This window comes from Ranitomeya variabilis, chromosome 5 (assembly GCF_051348905.1).
Source record: "Ranitomeya variabilis isolate aRanVar5 chromosome 5, aRanVar5.hap1, whole genome shotgun sequence".
Classification (NCBI taxonomy): domain Eukaryota; kingdom Metazoa; phylum Chordata; class Amphibia; order Anura; family Dendrobatidae; genus Ranitomeya; species Ranitomeya variabilis.
In genome coordinates, this window is record NC_135236.1 from 9,800,412 (window position 1) to 9,818,642 (window position 18,231).

General features: G+C 47.9%; 1 protein-coding gene across 4 annotated transcripts in view; it reads left to right on the plus strand.

The window, feature by feature from the left end:
- CAMTA2 (calmodulin binding transcription activator 2) overlaps nucleotides 1-18,231 on the plus strand; it is a 103,958-nt gene that overhangs the window by 46,241 nt on the left and 39,486 nt on the right. For all 4 annotated transcript variants that reach the window (XM_077261557.1, XM_077261558.1, XM_077261559.1 and 1 more), the window contains exon 12: nucleotides 4,666-4,793. In XM_077261557.1, coding sequence (XP_077117672.1) covers nucleotides 4,666-4,793 — 128 coding nt within the window. The remainder of the gene's footprint in view (nucleotides 1-4,665; nucleotides 4,794-18,231) is intronic.

Consider the following 18,231-nt stretch of genomic DNA (forward strand, 5'->3'; position numbering starts at 1 on the left):
TACAAGCTGACAGTCACACTACACTGTTACATTGAATAGGTACTGTAAGTAGTGTACAAGCTGACAGTCACACTACACTGTTACATTGAATAAGTACTGTACGTAGTGTACAAGCTGACAGTCACACTACACTGTTACATTGAATAAGTACTGTACGTAGTGTACAAGCTGACAGTCACACTACACTGTTACATTGAATAAGTACTGTACGTAGTGTACAAGCTGACAGTCACACTACACTGTTACATTGAATAGGTACTGTATGTAGTGTACAAGCTGACAGTCACACTACACTGTTACATTGAATAAGTACTGTACGTAGTGTACAAGCTGACAGTCACACTACACTGTTACATTGAATAGGTACTGTACGTAGTGTACAAGCTGACAGTCACACTACACTGTTACATTGAATAGGTACTGTATGTAGTGTACAAGCTGACAGTCACACTACACTGTTACATTGAATAGGTACTGTACATAGTGTACAAGCTGACAGTCACACTACGCTGTTACATTGAATAGGTACTGTACGTAGTGTACAAGCTGACAGTCACACTACACTGTTACATTGAATAGGTACTGTACATAGTGTACAAGCTGACAGTCACACTACGCTGTTACATTGAATAGGTACTGTACGTAGTGTACAAGCTGACAGTCACACTACACTGTTACATTGAATAGGTACTGTACGTAGTGTACAAGCTGACAGTCACACTACACTTACATTGAATAGGTACTGTATGTAGTGTACAAGCTGACAGTCACACTACACTGTTACATTGAATAAGTACTGTACGTAGTGTACAAGCTGACAGTCACACTACACTGTTACATTGAATAAGTACTGTACGTAGTGTACAAGCTGACAGTCACACTACACTGTTACATTGAATAAGTACTGTACGTAGTGTACAAGCTGACAGTCACACTACACTGTTACATTGAATAGGTACTGTACGTAGTGTACAAGCTGACAGTCACACTACACTGTTACATTGAATAGGTACTGTATGTAGTGTACAAGCTGACAGTCACACTACACTGTTACATTGAATAGGTACTGTACGTAGTGTACAAGCTGACAGTCACACTACACTGTTACATTGAATAGGTACTGTATGTAGTGTACAAGCTGACAGTCACACTACACTGTTACATTGAATAAGTACTGAACGTAGTGTACAAGCTGACAGTCACACTACACTGTTACATTGAATAGGTACTGTACGTAGTGTACAAGCTGACAGTCACACTACACTGTTACATTGAATAAGTACTGTGACTGTCAGCTTGTACACTACGTACAGTACCTATTCAATGTAACAGTGTAGTGTGACTGTCAGCTTGTACACTACGTACAGTACCTATTCAATGTAACAGTGTAGTGTGACTGTCAGCTTGTACACTACGTACAGTACCTATTCAATGTAACAGTGTAGTGTGACTGTCAGCTTGTACACTACGTACAGTACCTATTCAATGTAACAGTGTAGTGTGACTGTCAGCTTGTACACTATGTACAGTACCTATTCAATGTAACAGTGTAGTGTGACTGTCAGCTTGTACACTACGTACAGTACCTATTCAATGTAACAGTGTAGTGTGACTGTCAGCTTGTACACTACATACAGTACTTATTCAATGTAACAGTGTAGTGTGACTGTCAGCTTGTACACTACATACAGTACCTATTCAATGTAACAGTGTAGTGTGACTGTCAGCTTGTACACTACATACAGTACTTATTCCATGTAACAGTGTAGTGTGACTGTCAGCTTGTACACTACATACAGTACTTATTCCATGTAACAGTGTAGTGTGACTGTCAGCTTGTACACTACGTACAGTACTTATTCCATGTAACAGTGTAGTGTGACTGTCAGCTTGTACACTACATACAGTACCTATTCAATGTAACAGTGTAGTGTGACTGTCAGCTTGTACACTACATACAGTACTTATTCAATGTAACAGTGTAGTGTGACTGTCAGCTTGTACACTACATACAGTACCTATTCAATGTAACAGTGTAGTGTGACTGTCAGCTTGTACACTACATACAGTACCTATTCAATGTAACAGTGTAGTGTGACTGTCAGCTTGTACACTACATACAGTACTTATTCAATGTAACAGTGTAGTGTGACTGTCAGCTTGTACACTACATACAGTACCTATTCAATGTAACAGTGTAGTGTGACTGTCAGCTTGTACACTACGTACAGTACCTATTCAATGTAACAGTGTAGTGTGACTGTCAGCTTGTACACTACATACAGTACTTATTCAATGTAACAGTGTAGTGTGACTGTCAGCTTGTACACTACATACAGTACCTATTAAATGTAACAGTGTAGTGTGACTGTCAGCTTGTACACTACATACAGTACCTATTCAATGTAACAGTGTAGTGTGACTGTCAGCTTGTACACTACATACAGTACTTATTCAATGTAACAGTGTAGTGTGACTGTCAGCTTGTACACTACGTACAGTACTTATTCAATGTAACAGTGTAGTGTGACTGTCAGCTTGTACACTACATACAGTACTTATTCAATGTAACAGTGTAGTGTGACTGTCAGCTTGTACACTACATACAGTACTTATTCAATGTAACAGTGTAGTGTGACTGTCAGCTTGTACACTACGTACAGTACCTATTCAATGTAACAGTGCAGTGTGACTGTCAGCTTGTACACTACATACAGTACTTATTCAATGTAACAGTGCAGTGTGACTGTCAGCTTGTACACTACGTACAGTACCTATTCAATGTAACAGTGTAGTGTGACTGTCAGCTTGTACACTACATACAGTACTTATTCAATGTAACAGTGTAGTGTGACTGTCAGCTTGTACACTACGTACAGTACTTATTCAGTGTAACAGTGTAGTGTGACTGTCAGCTTGTACACTACGTACAGTACTTATTCAATGTAACAGTGTAGTGTGACTGTCAGCTTGTACACTACGTACAGTACTTATTCAGTGTAACAGTGTAGTGTGACTGTCAGCTTGTACACTACGTACAGTACTTATTCAATGTAACAGTGTAGTGTGACTGTCAGCTTGTACACTACGTACAGTACTTATTCAGTGTAACAGTGTAGTGTGACTGTCAGCTTGTACACTACATACAGTACTTATTCAATGTAACAGTGTAGTGTGACTGTCAGCTTGTACACTACGTACAGTACTTATTCAATGTAACAGTGTAGTGTGACTGTCAGCTTGTACACTACGTACAGTACCTATTCAATGTAACAGTGTAGTGTGACTGTCAGCTTGTACACTACGTACAGTACTTATTCAATGTAACAGTGTAGTGTGACTGTCAGCTTGTACACTACGTACAGTACTTATTCAATGTAACAGTGTAGTGTGACTGTCAGCTTGTACACTACGTACAGTATCTATTCAATGTAACAGTGTAGTGTGACTGTCAGCTTGTACACTACATACAGTACTTATTCCATGTAACAGTGTAGTGTGACTGTCAGCTTGTACACTACATACAGTACCTATTCACTGTAACAGTGTAGTGTGACTGTCAGCTTGTACACTACATACAGTACTTATTCAATGTAACAGTGTAGTGTGACTGTCAGCTTGTACACTACATACAGTACTTATTCAATGTAACAGTGTAGTATGGCTGTGTTGTACACTGTATACAGACTTGTTCCAATGTAACAGTGTAGTATGGCTGTGTTGTACACTGTATACAGATTTGTTACAATGTATCAGTGTAGTACAAGTGTGTTGCCCATTTGTACACTGTATACAGATTTGTTACAATGTATCAGCGTAGTACAAGTGTGTTGTCCATTTGTACACTGTATTTAGACTTGTTACAATGTAACAGTGTAGTATGGCTGTGTTGCTCACTGTATACAGATTTGTTACAATGTATCAGTGTAGTACGACTGCGTTGTCCGCTTGTATAATGTACACTTCTGAGGTATAATCCCAGGTAAATGTGTAGTCTGACTGTTATCTGCTTGTTGATCCCAGCTCATGTTGTATCTTCCAGGTTATGGGGTAGGTCATCTCTATTTTGCGTTTCCCAGTAGTTTGTGCCCAGGCTGCCCCTAGAAGCCTTCCATCATGGCACCTAGGTGTTAGGCTGACCAGTCAATCCCAGTGCGTATGGAGAAATATTCCATGGGCTGAGTCGGATTTTCCTTCCCTTTTAATGAGCTAGAAAGGGAGGGGGATGTCTATTTTCGTAGGGTGAGGATTATAGGACACAGAGGGCTGACACCGCTCATCACAGGACGACAGGAAATCTCAGTCTCAGGGTGATTCCCTGCCGCCAACTTCACAGGACCCTGCCGAACGGGGGATCCTGGGGGCTGCCCCTGAGGATGCTGGGAAGGATCATACCTCTGGTGTGCATGACATGAAGGTAGGGGAGGGACAGCGGCTTCCACAACCCCGGCCTCTTGTTTTCTGGGGGTTGTAATGTGAATGAGTGGAATGATGTGCGGTGATGCCACCACCAGGTGCCAGGGTCTGCGTGGGCGCAGAGTGGGCAGCGAGTGGCACAAGGTGGTAATGGGCTGTGGTTAGGTACTATGTGGCGTAGGTCGGCAGTGGGCACATACCTGTACACCGCACATCCTCCGCCACTCATGGACCTCTCCTCTCCTGCAGACAATCAGTTCAGGATGTCAATACTGGAGCGACTGGAGCAGATGGAGCGTCGCATGGCGGATATGAGCTCCGGACAGCACCAGCCCACCGTCGGACCACAGTGCGGACCCCGCGCAGGAGACAGTCAGGTCAGTGCTCTGTGTGCAGGAGACAGTCAGGTCAGTGCTGTGTGTGCAGGAGACAGTCAGGTCAGTGCTCTGTGTGCAGGAGACAGTCAGGTCAGTGCTGTGTGTGCAGGAGACAGTCAGGTCAGTGCTGTGTGTGCAGGAGACAGTCAGGTCAGTGCTGTGTGTGTGCAGGAGACAGGTCAGTGCTCTGTGCAGGAGACAGTCAGGTCAGTGCTGTGTGTGCAGGAGACAGTCAGGTCAGTGCTGTGTGTGCAGGAGACAGTCAGGTCAGTGCTGTGTGTGCAGGAGACAGTCAGGTCAGTGCTGTGTGTGCAGGAGACAGGTCAGTGCTGTGTGTGCAGGAGACAGTCAGGTCAGTGCTGTGTGTGCAGGAGACAGTCAGGTCAGTGCTGTGTGTGCAGGAGACGGTCAGGTCAGTGCTCTGTGTGCAGGAGACGGTCAGGTCAGTGCTCTGTGTGCAGGAGACGGTCAGGTCAGTGCTCTGTGTGCAGGAGACAGTCAGGTCAGTGCTGTGTGTGTGCAGGAGACAGTCAGGTCAGTGCTGTGTGTGCAGGAGACAGTCAGGTCAGTGCTGTGTGTGCAGGAGACAGTCAGGTCAGTGCTGTGTGTGTGCAGGAGACAGGTCAGTGCTGTGTGTGCAGGAGACAGTCAGGTCAGTGCTGTGTGTGCAGGAGACAGTCAGGTCAGTGCTGTGTGTGCAGGAGACAGTCAGGTCAGTGCTGTGTGTGCAGGAGACGGTCAGGTCAGTGCTCTGTGTGCAGGAGACGGTCAGGTCAGTGCTCTGTGTGCAGGAGACGGTCAGGTCAGTGCTCTGTGTGCAGGAGACAGTCAGGTCAGTGCTGTGTGTGTGCAGGAGACAGTCAGGTCAGTGCTGTGTGTGCAGGAGACAGTCAGGTCAGTGCTGTGTGTGCAGGAGACAGTCAGGTCAGTGCTCTGTGTGCAGGAGACAGTCAGGTCAGTGCTGTGTGTGTGCAGGAGACAGTCAGGTCAGTGCTGTGTGTGCAGGAGACAGTCAGGTCAGTGCTGTGTGTGCAGGAGACAGTCAGGTCAGTGCTGTGTGTGCAGGAGACAGTCAGGTCAGTGCTGTGTGTGTGCAGGAGACAGGTCAGTGCTGTGTGTGCAGGAGACAGTCAGGTCAGTGCTCTGTGTGCAGGAGACAGTCAGGTCAGTGCTGTGTGTGCAGGAGACAGTCAGGTCAGTGCTGTGTGTGCAGGAGACAGTCAGGTCAGTGCTGTGTGTGCAGGAGACAGTCAGGTCAGTGCTCTGTGTGCAGGAGACAGTCAGGTCAGTGCTCTGTGTGCAGGAGACGGTCAGGTCAGTGCTCTGTGTGCAGGAGACAGTCAGGTCAGTGCTCTGTGTGCAGGAGACAGTCAGGGCAGTGCTGTGTGTGCAGGAGACAGACAGGTCAGTGCTGTGTGCAGGAGACAGTCAGGTCAGTGCTGTGTGTGCAGGAGACAGTCAGGTCAGTGCTGTGTGTGCAGGAGACAGTCAGTGCTGTGTGTGCAGGAGACAGTCAGGTCAGTGCTGTGTGTGCAGGAGACAGTCAGGTCAGTGCTGTGTGTGCAGGAGACGGTCAGGTCAGTGCTCTGTGTGCAGGAGACAGTCAGGTCAGTGCTGTGTGTGTGCAGGAGACAGTCAGGTCAGTGCTCTGTGTGCAGGAGACAGTCAGGTCAGTGCTCTGTGTGCAGGAGACAGTCAGGGCAGTGCTGTGTGTGCAGGAGACAGACAGGTCAGTGCTGTGTGTGCAGGAGACAGTCAGTGCTGTGTGTGCAGGAGACAGTCAGGTCAGTGCTGTGTGTGCAGGAGACAGTCAGGTCAGTGCTGTGTGCAGGAGACAGTCAGGTCAGTGCTGTGTGTGCAGGAGACAGTCAGGTCAGTGCTGTGTGTGCAGGAGACAGTCAGTGCTGTGTGTGCAGGAGACAGTCAGGTCAGTGCTGTGTGTGCAGGAGACAGTCAGGTCAGTGCTGTGTGTGCAGGAGACAGTCAGGTCAGTGCTGTGTGTGCAGGAGACAGTCAGGTCAGTGCTGTGTGTGCAGGAGACAGTCAGGTCAGTGCTCTGTGTGTGCAGGAGACAGACAGGTCAGTGCTCTGTGTGCAGGAGACAGTCAGGTCAGTGCTCTGTGTGTGCAGGAGACAGTCAGGTCAGTGCTCTGTGTGTGCAGGAGACAGTCAGGTCAGTGCTCTGTGTGTGCAGGAGACAGACAGGTCAGTGCTCTGTGTGCAGGAGACAGACAGGTCAGTGCTCTGTGTGCAGGAGACAGACAGGTCAGTGCTCTGTGTGCAGGAGACGGTCAGGTCAGTGCTGTGTGTGCAGGAGACGGTCAGGTCAGTGCTGTGTGTGCAGGAGACGGTCAGGTCAGTGCTCTGTGTGTGCAGGAGACAGTCAGGTCAGTGCTCTGTGTGTGCAGGAGACAGTCAGGTCAGTGCTCTGTGTGTGCAGGAGACAGTCAGGTCAGTGCTCTGTGTGTGCAGGAGACAGTCAGGTCAGTGCTGTGTGTGCAGGAGACAGACAGGTCAGTGCTCTGTGTGCAGGAGACAGACAGGTCAGTGCTCTGTGTGCAGGAGACAGTCAGGTCAGTGCTGTGTGTGCAGGAGACAGTCAGGTCAGTGCTGTGTGTGCAGGAGACAGTCAGGTCAGTGCTGTGTGTGCAGGAGACAGTCAGGTCAGTGCTGTGTGTGCAGGAGACAGTCAGGTCAGTGCTCTGTGTGCAGGAGACAGTCAGGTCAGTGCTCTGTGTGCAGGAGACGGTCAGGTCAGTGCTCTGTGTGCAGGAGACGGTCAGGTCAGTGCTGTGTGTGCAGGAGACAGTCAGGTCAGTGCTGTGTGTGCAGGAGACAGTCAGGTCAGTGCTCTGTGTGCAGGAGACAGTCAGGTCAGTGCTGTGTGTGCAGGAGACAGTCAGGTCAGTGCTCTGTGTGCAGGAGACAGTCAGGTCAGTGCTCTGTGTGCAGGAGACGGTCAGGTCAGTGCTGTGTGTGCAGGAGACAGTCAGGTCAGTGCTGTGTGTGCAGGAGACAGTCAGGTCAGTGCTCTGTGTGTGCAGGAGACAGTCAGGTCAGTGCTGTGTGTGCAGGAGACAGTCAGGTCAGTGCTGTGTGTGCAGGAGACAGTCAGGTCAGTGCTCTGTGTGCAGGAGACAGTCAGGTCAGTGCTGTGTGTGCAGGAGACAGTCAGACTCTCTCCTACCCCTGTTCTCCATATCTTCAATCCACGACACTGACAGAGCCACCGCTTTCTATAACACCACCTTCACATCAGCCATAGACTCAGTCACCCCTCTCATGCATGGCAATGTGCGACGAATCAATATTCAACCCTGGCACAACAATCTCACCAAAAAACTTTGACAATCATCCAGGGTCGCGGAGCGGCGATGGAAGAAAACACGCCTGCCAGACGACTTCACTGCTTTCAAACAAGCTACACTTGCCTTCAAACTAGCCCTCACCTCTTCTAAGCAGACCTATTTCACAAACATTATATCTTCATTATCCTACAACTCAAACCAACTGTTCAGCAAATTAAACTCTCTCCTCCGCCCACCACTGCCACCTCCAACTCCCCTCATCTCTTCCAAGGACTTTGCCACCTACTTCAAAAACAAGAACGACCAAACAAGGCAAGCCTTTAGTGTTCCACCACCCCAACCACTCCATATACCAGACCTCTGCCCTTCCCTAATAACCTCCCTCTCCATCATCACTGAAGGAGAGATTACTCACCTCCTTTCCAAATCGCACCTCACCACCTGTGCACTTGACCCCATCCCTTCCCACCTGCTCCCCAACCTCCCTAACACGCACATTCCAGCCCTAACCCATCTGTTCAACCTATCGCTATCTTCTGGTACCTTCCCCTCTGCCTTCAAACATGCCACCATCACACCCATCCTCAAAAAAGCTAACCTTGACCCAACTGCTATGCCCAGCTATCGCCCCATATCACTGCTCCCATTTGCTTCAAAACTCGTTGAGAAGCATGTCCATGCTCAACCTTCCTCCCACCTCTCATCTAACTCTCTCCTTGACAACCTCCAATCTGGCTTCCGCCCCCACCACTCCACCGAAACTGCCCTGACCAAAATTATTAATGACTTGCTCACAGCCAAAGCTAACAGACAGTTCTCCATCCTCCTCCTTCTCAACCTGTCCTCTGCCTTCGACACCGTCTACCACTGCCTACTGCTACAGATTCTTTCTTCCCTCCGCATCAAAGACCTCGCCCTGTCCTAGATTGCCTCATACCTTTCCGACCGCACATTTAGCGTTTCCCACTCCCACACTACCTCCTCATCCCGCCCTCTCTCTGTTTGTGTCCCTCAAGGCTCTGTCCTGGGGCCCCTACTTTTTTCCATCTATGCCCTTGGCCTAGGACAACTCATAAAGTCCCATGGCTTCCAGTACCACCTGTATGCGGACGACACTCAGATCTACCTCTCTGGCCCAGATGTTGCCGCTCTGCTGTCCAGAATCCCAGAGTGTCTGTCAGTCATATCCTCCTTCTTCACCTCTCACTTCCTAAAACTCAATGTAGACAAAACCGAACTCATCATCTTTCTCCCATCTCACGTATCCCCCCTACCCGATTTATCTATTATGGTAAACGGCGTCCCAGTCTCTCCCACACCTGAAATCCGCTGCCTCGGGGAAACTATCGACTCTGCCCTGTCCTCCAAACTGCACGTCCAAACTCTTGCCACCTCCTGTCGCCTCCAACTCAAAAATATTGGCAGAATCTGTCCCTTCCTCAGCCCACAATCTACTAAAACTCTTGTGCATGCCCTCATCATCTCCTGCCTCAATTACTGCAACACCCTCCTCTGTGGCCTCACTGCTAACTCTCTTGCACCTCTAAAGTCCATCCTCAACTCTGCTGCCCGGCTAATCCACCTCTCTCCTCGCTACTCCTCCGCTTCTCCCCTCTGCAAATCCCTCCACTGGCTTCCAATTCCCCAACGAATCCAGTTCAAACTACTAACACTGATCTACAAAGCCATCCACAACCTGTCCCCTCCCTATATCTCTGAACTAATCTCCCGATATCTTCCCTCACGTAATCTCCGATCCTCCCAAGACCTCCTACTCTCCACCACACTTATTTGTTCCTCAAACAACCGCCTCCAAGATTTCTTCCGAATATCCCCCATCCTCTGGAATTCCACACAACACATTCGATTATCCACCACCCTCGATCCTTCAGACGGAATTTTGAAACCCATCTCTTCAGGAAAGCCTACAGCATGCAATAACCATTCTGCCGCCTCACCACCACCCGAGCTGCCGCCTCACCACCACCCGAGCTACCGCCTCACCACCACCCGAGCTGCAGCCTCACCAACCACCAGAGCTGCCGCCTCACCAACCACCGGCGTGCCGTATCACAACCACCAGAGCTGTCGCACCCCGACCTTCTGTCTCTTCCCCATTATCCCATAGAATGTAAGTCTGCAAGGACAGGGTCCTCTCCCCTCTGTACCAGTCTGTCATTCCAAATTCGTTTACTGTAAACGATATCTATAACTCTTTATGAAACCCCTTTCTCATGTACAGCACCATGGAATTAATGGTGCTATATAAATAAATAATAATCAATGCGGCGTGGCATGGAGGCGATCAGCCTGTGGCACTGCTGAGCTGTTATGGAAGCCCAGGTTGCTTTGATAACAGCCTTCAGCTCGTCTGCACTGTTGGGTCTGGTGTCTCTCATCTTCCGCTTGACAATACTCCATAGATTCTCTATGGGGTTAAGGTCCGGCGAGTTTGCTGCCAATCAAGCCCAGTGATACTGCTGTTTTTACACCAGGTATTGGTACATTTGGCAGTGTGGACAGGGGCCAAGTCCTGCTGGAGAATGACATTTCCATCTCCAAACAGCTTGTCGGCAGAGGGAAGCATGAAGTGCTCTAAAATGTCCTGGTAGACGGCTGCGCTGACTTTGGCCTTGATAAAACACAGTGGAAATTCACCTCTCTCTCCTTCTGGCTGTATATACTCTCTCCTCCTGGCTATATATACTCCTCTCTCCTCCTGGCTGTATATATACTCCTCTCTCTCCTCCTGGCTGTATATATACTCCTCTCTCCTCCTGGCTGTATATATGCTCCTCTCTCCTCCTGGCTGTATATATACTCCTCTCTCCTCCTGGCTGTATATATACTCCTCTCTCTCCTCCTGGCTGTATATATGCTCCTCTCTCCTCCTGGCTGTATATATACTCCTCTCTCCTCCTGGCTGTATATATACTCCTCTCTTTCCTCCTGGCTGTATATATACTCCTCTCTCTCCTCCTGGCTGTATATACTCCTCTCCTCTTGGCTGTATATATACTCCTCTCTCCTCCTGGCTGTATATATACTCCTCTCTCTCCTCCTGGCTGTATATACTCCTCTCTCCTCCTGGCTGTATATATGCTCCTCTCTCCTCCTGGCTGTATATATACTCCTCTCTCTCCTCCTGGCTGTATATATGCTCCTCTCTCTCCTCCTGGCTGTATATATACTCCTCTCTCTCCTCCTGGCTGTATATATACTCCTCTCTCTCCTCCTGGCTGTATATACTCCTCTCTCCTCCTGGCTGTATATATACTCCTCTCTCCTCCTGGCTGTATATATGCTCCTCTCTCCTCCTGGCTGTATATATGCTCCTCTCTCTCCTCCTGGCTGTATATATGCTCCTCTCTCTCCTCCTGGCTGTATATATACTCCTCTCTCTCCTCCTGGCTGTATATATACTCCTCTCTCTCCTCCTGGCTGTATATATACTCCTCTCTCTCCTCCTGGCTGTATATATACTCCTCTCTCTCCTCCTGGCTGTATATATACTCCTCTCTCCTCCTGGCTGTTTATATACTCCTCTCTCTCCTCCTGGCTGTATATATGCTCCTCTCTCCTCCTGGCTGTATATATACTCCTCTCTCTCCTCCTGGCTGTATATATACTCCTCTCTCTCCTCCTGGCTGTATATATACTCTTCTCTTCTCCTGGCTGTATACATGCTCCTCTCTCCTCCTGGCTGTATATATACTCCTCTCTCTCCTTCTGGCTGTATATATACTCCTCTCTCCTCCTGGCTGTATATATGCTCCTCTCTCCTCCTGGCTGTATATATACTCCTCTCTCTCCTTCTGGCTGTATATATACTCCTCTCTCCTCCTGGCTGTTTATATACTCCTCTCTCTCCTCCTGGCTGTATATACTCTCTCCTCCTGGCTGTATATATACTCCTCTCTCTCCTCCTGGCTGTATATATACTCCTCTCTCCTCCTGGCTGTATATATACTCCTCTCTCTCCTCCTGGCTGTATATATACTCCTCTCTCCTCCTGGCTGTATATATACTCCTCTCTCTCCTCCTGGCTGTATATATACTCCTCTCTCTCCTCCTGGCTGTATATATACTCCTTTCTCCTCCTGGCTGTATATATACTCCTCTCTCTCCTCCTGGCTGTATATATACTCCTCTCTCCTCCTGGCTGTTTATATACTCCTCTCTCTCCTTCTGGCTGTATATACTCTCTCCTCCTGGCTATATATACTCCTCTCTCCTCCTGGCTATATATACTCCTCTCTCTCCTCCTGGCTGTATATATACTCCTCTCTCTCCTCCTGGCTGTATATATACTCCTCTCTTCTCCTGGCTGTATATATGCTCCTCTCTCCTCCTGGCTGTATATATACTCCTCTCTCTCCTTCTGGCTGTATATATACTCCTCTCTCCTCCTGGCTGTATATATGCTCCTCTCTCCTCCTGGCTGTATATATACTCCTCTCTCTCCTTCTGGCTGTATATATACTCCTCTCTCCTCCTGGCTGTTTATATACTCCTCTCTCTCCTCCTGGCTGTATATACTCTCTCCTCCTGGCTGTATATATACTCCTCTCTCTCCTCCTGGCTGTATATATACTCCTCTCTCCTCCTGGCTGTATATATACTCCTCTCTCTCCTCCTGGCTGTATATATGCTCCTCTCTCTCCTCCTGGCTGTATATATACTCCTCTCTCTCCTCCTGGCTGTATATATACTCCTCTCTCTCCTCCTGGCTGTATATATACTCCTCTCTCTCCTCCTGGCTGTATATATACTCCTCTCTCCTCCTGGCTGTATATATACTCCTCTCTCCTCCTGGCTGTATATATACTCCTCTCTCTCCTCCTGGCTGTATATATACTCCTCTCTCTCCTCCTGGCTGTATATATACTCCTCTCTCTCCTCCTGGCTGTATATATACTCCTCTCTCCTCCTGGCTGTTTATATACTCCTCTCTCTCCTTCTGGCTGTATATACTCTCTCCTCCTGGCTATATATACTCCTCTCTCCTCCTGGCTATATATACTCCTCTCTCCTCCTGGCTGTATATATACTCCTCTCTCTCCTCCTGGCTGTATATATGCTCCTCTCTCCTCCTGGCTGTATATATACTCCTCTCTCCTCCTGGCTGTATATATGCTCCTCTCTCCTCCTGGCTGTATATATACTCCTCTCTCCTCCTGGCTGTATATATACTCCTCTCTCCTCCTGGCTGTATATATACTCCTCTCTCCTCCTGGCTGTATATATACTCCTCTCTCTCCTCCTGGCTGTATATATACTCTCTACTCCTGGCTGAATATATACTCCTCTCTCCTCCTGGCTGTATATATACTCCTCTCTCTCCTTCTGGCTGTATATACTCTCTCCTCCTGGCTATATATACTCCTCTCTCCTCCTGGCTGTATATATACTCCTCTCTCTCCTCCTGGCTGTATATACTCTACTCCTCTCTCTCCTCCTGGCTGTATATATACTCCTCTCTCCTCCTGGCTGTATATATGCTCCTCTCTCCTCCTGGCTGTATATATACTCCTCTCTCTCCTCCTGGCTGTATATATACTCCTCTCTCTCCTCCTGGCTGTATATATACTCCTCTCTCTCCTCCTGGCTGTATATATACTCCTCTCTCTCCTCCTGGCTGTATATATACTCCTCTCTCTCCTCCTGGCTGTATATATACTCCTCTCTCTCCTCCTGGCTGTATATATACTCCTCTCTCTGCTCCTGGCTGTATATATACTCCTCTCTTCTCCTGGCTGTATATATGCTCCTCTCTCCTCCTGGCTGTATATATACTCCTCTCTCTCCTCCTGGCTGTATATATACTCCTCTCTCTCCTCCTGGCTGTATATACTCCTCTCTCCTCCTGGCTGTATATATACTCCTCTCTCCTCCTGGCTGTATATATGCTCCTCTCTCCTCCTGGCTGTATATATACTCCTCTCTCTCCTCCTGGCTGTATATATACTCCTCTCTCTCCTCCTGGCTGTATATATACTCCTCTCTCTCCTCCTGGCTGTATATATACTCCTCTCTCTCCTCCTGGCTGTATATATACTCCTCTCTTCTCCTGGCTGTATATATGCTCCTCTCTCCTCCTGGCTGTATATATACTCCTCTCTCTCCTCCTGGCTGTATATATACTCCTCTCTTCTCCTGGCTGTATATATGCTCCTCTCTCCTCCTGGCTGTATATATACTTCTCTCTCTCCTCCTGGCTGTATATATACTCCTCTCTCTCCTCCTGGCTGTATATACTCTCTCCTCCTGGCTGTATATATACTCCTCTCTCTCCTCCTGGCTGTATATATACTCCTCTCTCTCCTCCTGGCTGTATATATACTCCTCTCTCTCCTCCTGGCTGTATATATACTCCTCTCTCTCCTCCTGGCTGTATATACTCCTCTCTCTCCTCCTGGCTGTATATATACTCCTCTCTCCTCCTGGCTGTATATATACTCCTCTCTCCTCCTGGCTGTTTATATACTCCTCTCTCTCCTTCTGGCTGTATATACTCTCTCCTCCTGGCTATATATACTCCTCTCTCCTCCTGGCTGTATATATACTCCTCTCTCTCCTCCTGGCTGTATATATACTCCTCTCTCCTCCTGGCTGTATATATACTCCTCTCTCCTGGCTGTATATATGCTCCTCTCTCCTCCTGGCTGTATATATGCTCCTCTCTCCTCCTGGCTGTATATATACTCCTCTCTCCTCCTGGCTGTATATATACTCCTCTCTCCTCCTGGCTGTATATATACTCCTCTCTCCTCCTGGCTGTATATATACGCCTCTCTCTCCTCCTGGCTGTATATATGCTCCTCTCTCCTCCTGGCTGTATATATACTCCTCTCTCTCCTCCTGGCTGTATATATACTCCTCTCTCCTCCTGGCTGTATATATACTCCTCTCTCCTCCTGGCTGTATATATACTCCTCTCTCCTCCTGGCTGTATATATACTCCTCTCTCTCCTCCTGGCTGTATATATACTCCTCTCTCCTCCTGGCTGTATATATACTCCTCTCTCCTCCTGGCTGTATATATGCTCCTCTCTCCTCCTGGCTGTATATATACTCCTCTCTCCTCCTGGCTGTATATATACTCCTCTCTCCTCCTGGCTGTATATATACTCCTCTCTCCTCCTGGCTGTATATATACTCCTCTCTCTCCTCCTGGCTGTATATATGCTCCTCTCTCCTCCTGGCTGTATATATACTCCTCTCTCTCCTCCTGGCTGTATATATACTCCTCTCTCCTCCTGGCTGTATATATACTCCTCTCTCCTCCTGGCTGTATATATACTCCTCTCTCTCCTCCTGGCTGTATATACTCTCTCCTCCTGGCTGTATATATACTCTCTCCTCCTGGCTGTATATATGCTCCTCTCTCTCCTTCTGGCTGTATATACTCTCTCCTCCTGGCTATATATACTCCTCTCTCCTCCTGGCTGTATATATACTCCTCTCTCTCCTCCTGGCTGTATATACTCCTCTCCTCTTGGCTGTATATATACTCCTCTCTCCTCCTGGCTGTATATATACTCCTCTCTCCTCCTGGCTGTATATATACTCCTCTCTCTCCTCCTGGCTGTATATATACTCCTCTCTCTCCTCCTGGCTGTATATACTCCTCTCTCCTCCTGGCTGTATATATACTCCTCTCCTCCTGGCTGTATATATGCTCCTCTCTCCTGGCTGTATATATACTCCTCTCTCTCCTCCTGGCTGTATATATACTCCTCTCTCTCCTCCTGGCTGTATATACTCTCTCCTCCTGGCTGTATATATACTCCTCTCTCTCCTCCTGGCTGTATATATACTCCTCTCTCTCCTCCTGGCTGTATATATACTCCTCTCTCCTCCTGGCTGTTTATATACTCCTCTCTCTCCTTCTGGCTGTATATACTCTCTCCTCCTGGCTATATATACTCCTCTCTCCTCCTGGCTGTATATATACTCCTCTCTCTCCTCCTGGCTGTATATATACTCCTCTCTCTCCTCCTGGCTGTATATATACTCCTCTCTCCTCCTGGCTGTATATATGCTCCTCTCTCTCCTCCTGGCTGTATATATGCTCCTCTCTCCTCCTGGCTGTATATATACTCCTCTCTCTCCTCCTGGCTGTATATATGCTCCTCTCTCCTCCTGGCTGTATATATACTCCTCTCTCTCCTCCTGGCTGTATATATACTCCTCTCTCTCCTCCTGGCTGTATATATACTCCTCTCTCTCCTCCTGGCTGTATATATACTCCTCTCTCTCCTCCTGGCTGTATATATACTCCTCTCTCTCCTCCTGGCTGTATATATACTCCTCTCTCCTCCTGGCTGTATATATACTCCTCTCTCCTCCTGGCTGTATATATGCTCCTCTCTCCTCCTGGCTGTATATATGCTCCTCTCTCCTCCTGGCTGTATATATACTCCTCTCTCCTCCTGGCTGTATATATACTCCTCTCTCCTCCTGGCTGTATATATACTCCTCTCTCCTCCTGGCTGTATATATACGCCTCTCTCTCCTCCTGGCTGTATATATGCTCCTCTCTCCTCCTGGCTGTATATATACTCCTCTCTCTCCTCCTGGCTGTATATATACTCCTCTCTCCTCCTGGCTGTATATATACTCCTCTCTCCTCCTGGCTGTATATATACTCCTCTCTCCTCCTGGCTGTATATATACTCCTCTCTCCTCCTGGCTGTATATATACTCCTCTCTCCTCCTGGCTGTATATATGCTCCTCTCTCCTCCTGGCTGTATATATACTCCTCTCTCCTCCTGGCTGTATATATACTCCTCTCTTTCCTCCTGGCTGTATATATACTCCTCTCTCTCCTCCTGGCTGTATATATATACTCCTCTCTCTCCTCCTGGCTGTATATATACTCCTCTCTCTCCTCCTGGCTGTATATATACTCCTCTCTCTCCTCCTGGCTGTATATATACTCCTCTCTCCTCCTGGCTGTATATATACTCCTCTCTCCTCCTGGCTGTATATATACTCCTCTCTCTCCTCCTGGCTGTATATATGCTCCTCTCTCCTCCTGGCTGTATATATACTCCTCTCTCTCCTCCTGGCTGTATATATACTCCTCTCTCCTCCTGGCTGTATATATACTCCTCTCTCCTCCTGGCTGTATATATACTCCTCTCTCTCCTCCTGGCTGTATATATACTCTCTCCTCCTGGCTGTATATATGCTCCTCTCTCTCCTTCTGGCTGTATATACTCTCTCCTCCTGGCTATATATACTCCTCTCTCCTCCTGGCTGTATATATACTCCTCTCTCTCCTCCTGGCTGTATATACTCCTCTCCTCTTGGCTGTATATATACTCCTCTCTCCTCCTGGCTGTATATATACTCCTCTCTCCTCCTGGCTGTATATATACTCCTCTCTCTCCTCCTGGCTGTATATATACTCCTCTCTCTCCTCCTGGCTGTATATACTCCTCTCTCCTCCTGGCTGTATATATACTCCTCTCCTCCTGGCTGTATATATGCTCCTCTCTCCTGGCTGTATATATACTCCTCTCTCTCCTCCTGGCTGTATATATACTCCTCTCTCTCCTCCTGGCTGTATATATACTCCTCTCTCTCCTCCTGGCTTTATATATACTCCTCTCTCTCCTCCTGGCTGTATATATACTCCTCTCTCTCCTCCTGGCTGTATATATACTCCTCTCTCTCCTCCTGGCTGTATATATACTCCTCTCTTCTCCTGGCTGTATATATGCTCCTCTCTCCTCCTGGCTGTTATATATACTCCTCTCTCTCCTCCTGGCTGTATATATACTCCTCTCTCCTCCTGGCTGTATATATACTCCTCTCTCTCCTCCTGGCTGTATATACTCCTCTCTCCTCCTGGCTGTATATATACTCCTCTCTCTCCTCCTGGCTGTATATATACTCCTCTCTCTCCTCCTGGCTGTATATATACTCCTCTCTCTCCTCCTGGCTGTATATATGCTCCTCTCTCCTCCTGGCTGTATATATACTCCTCTCTCTCCTCCTGGCTGTATATATATACTCCTCTCTCTCCTCCTGGCTGTATATATACTCCTCTCTCTGCTCCTGGCTGTATATATATACTCCTCTCTCTCCTCCTGGCTGTATATATACTCCTCTCTCTCCT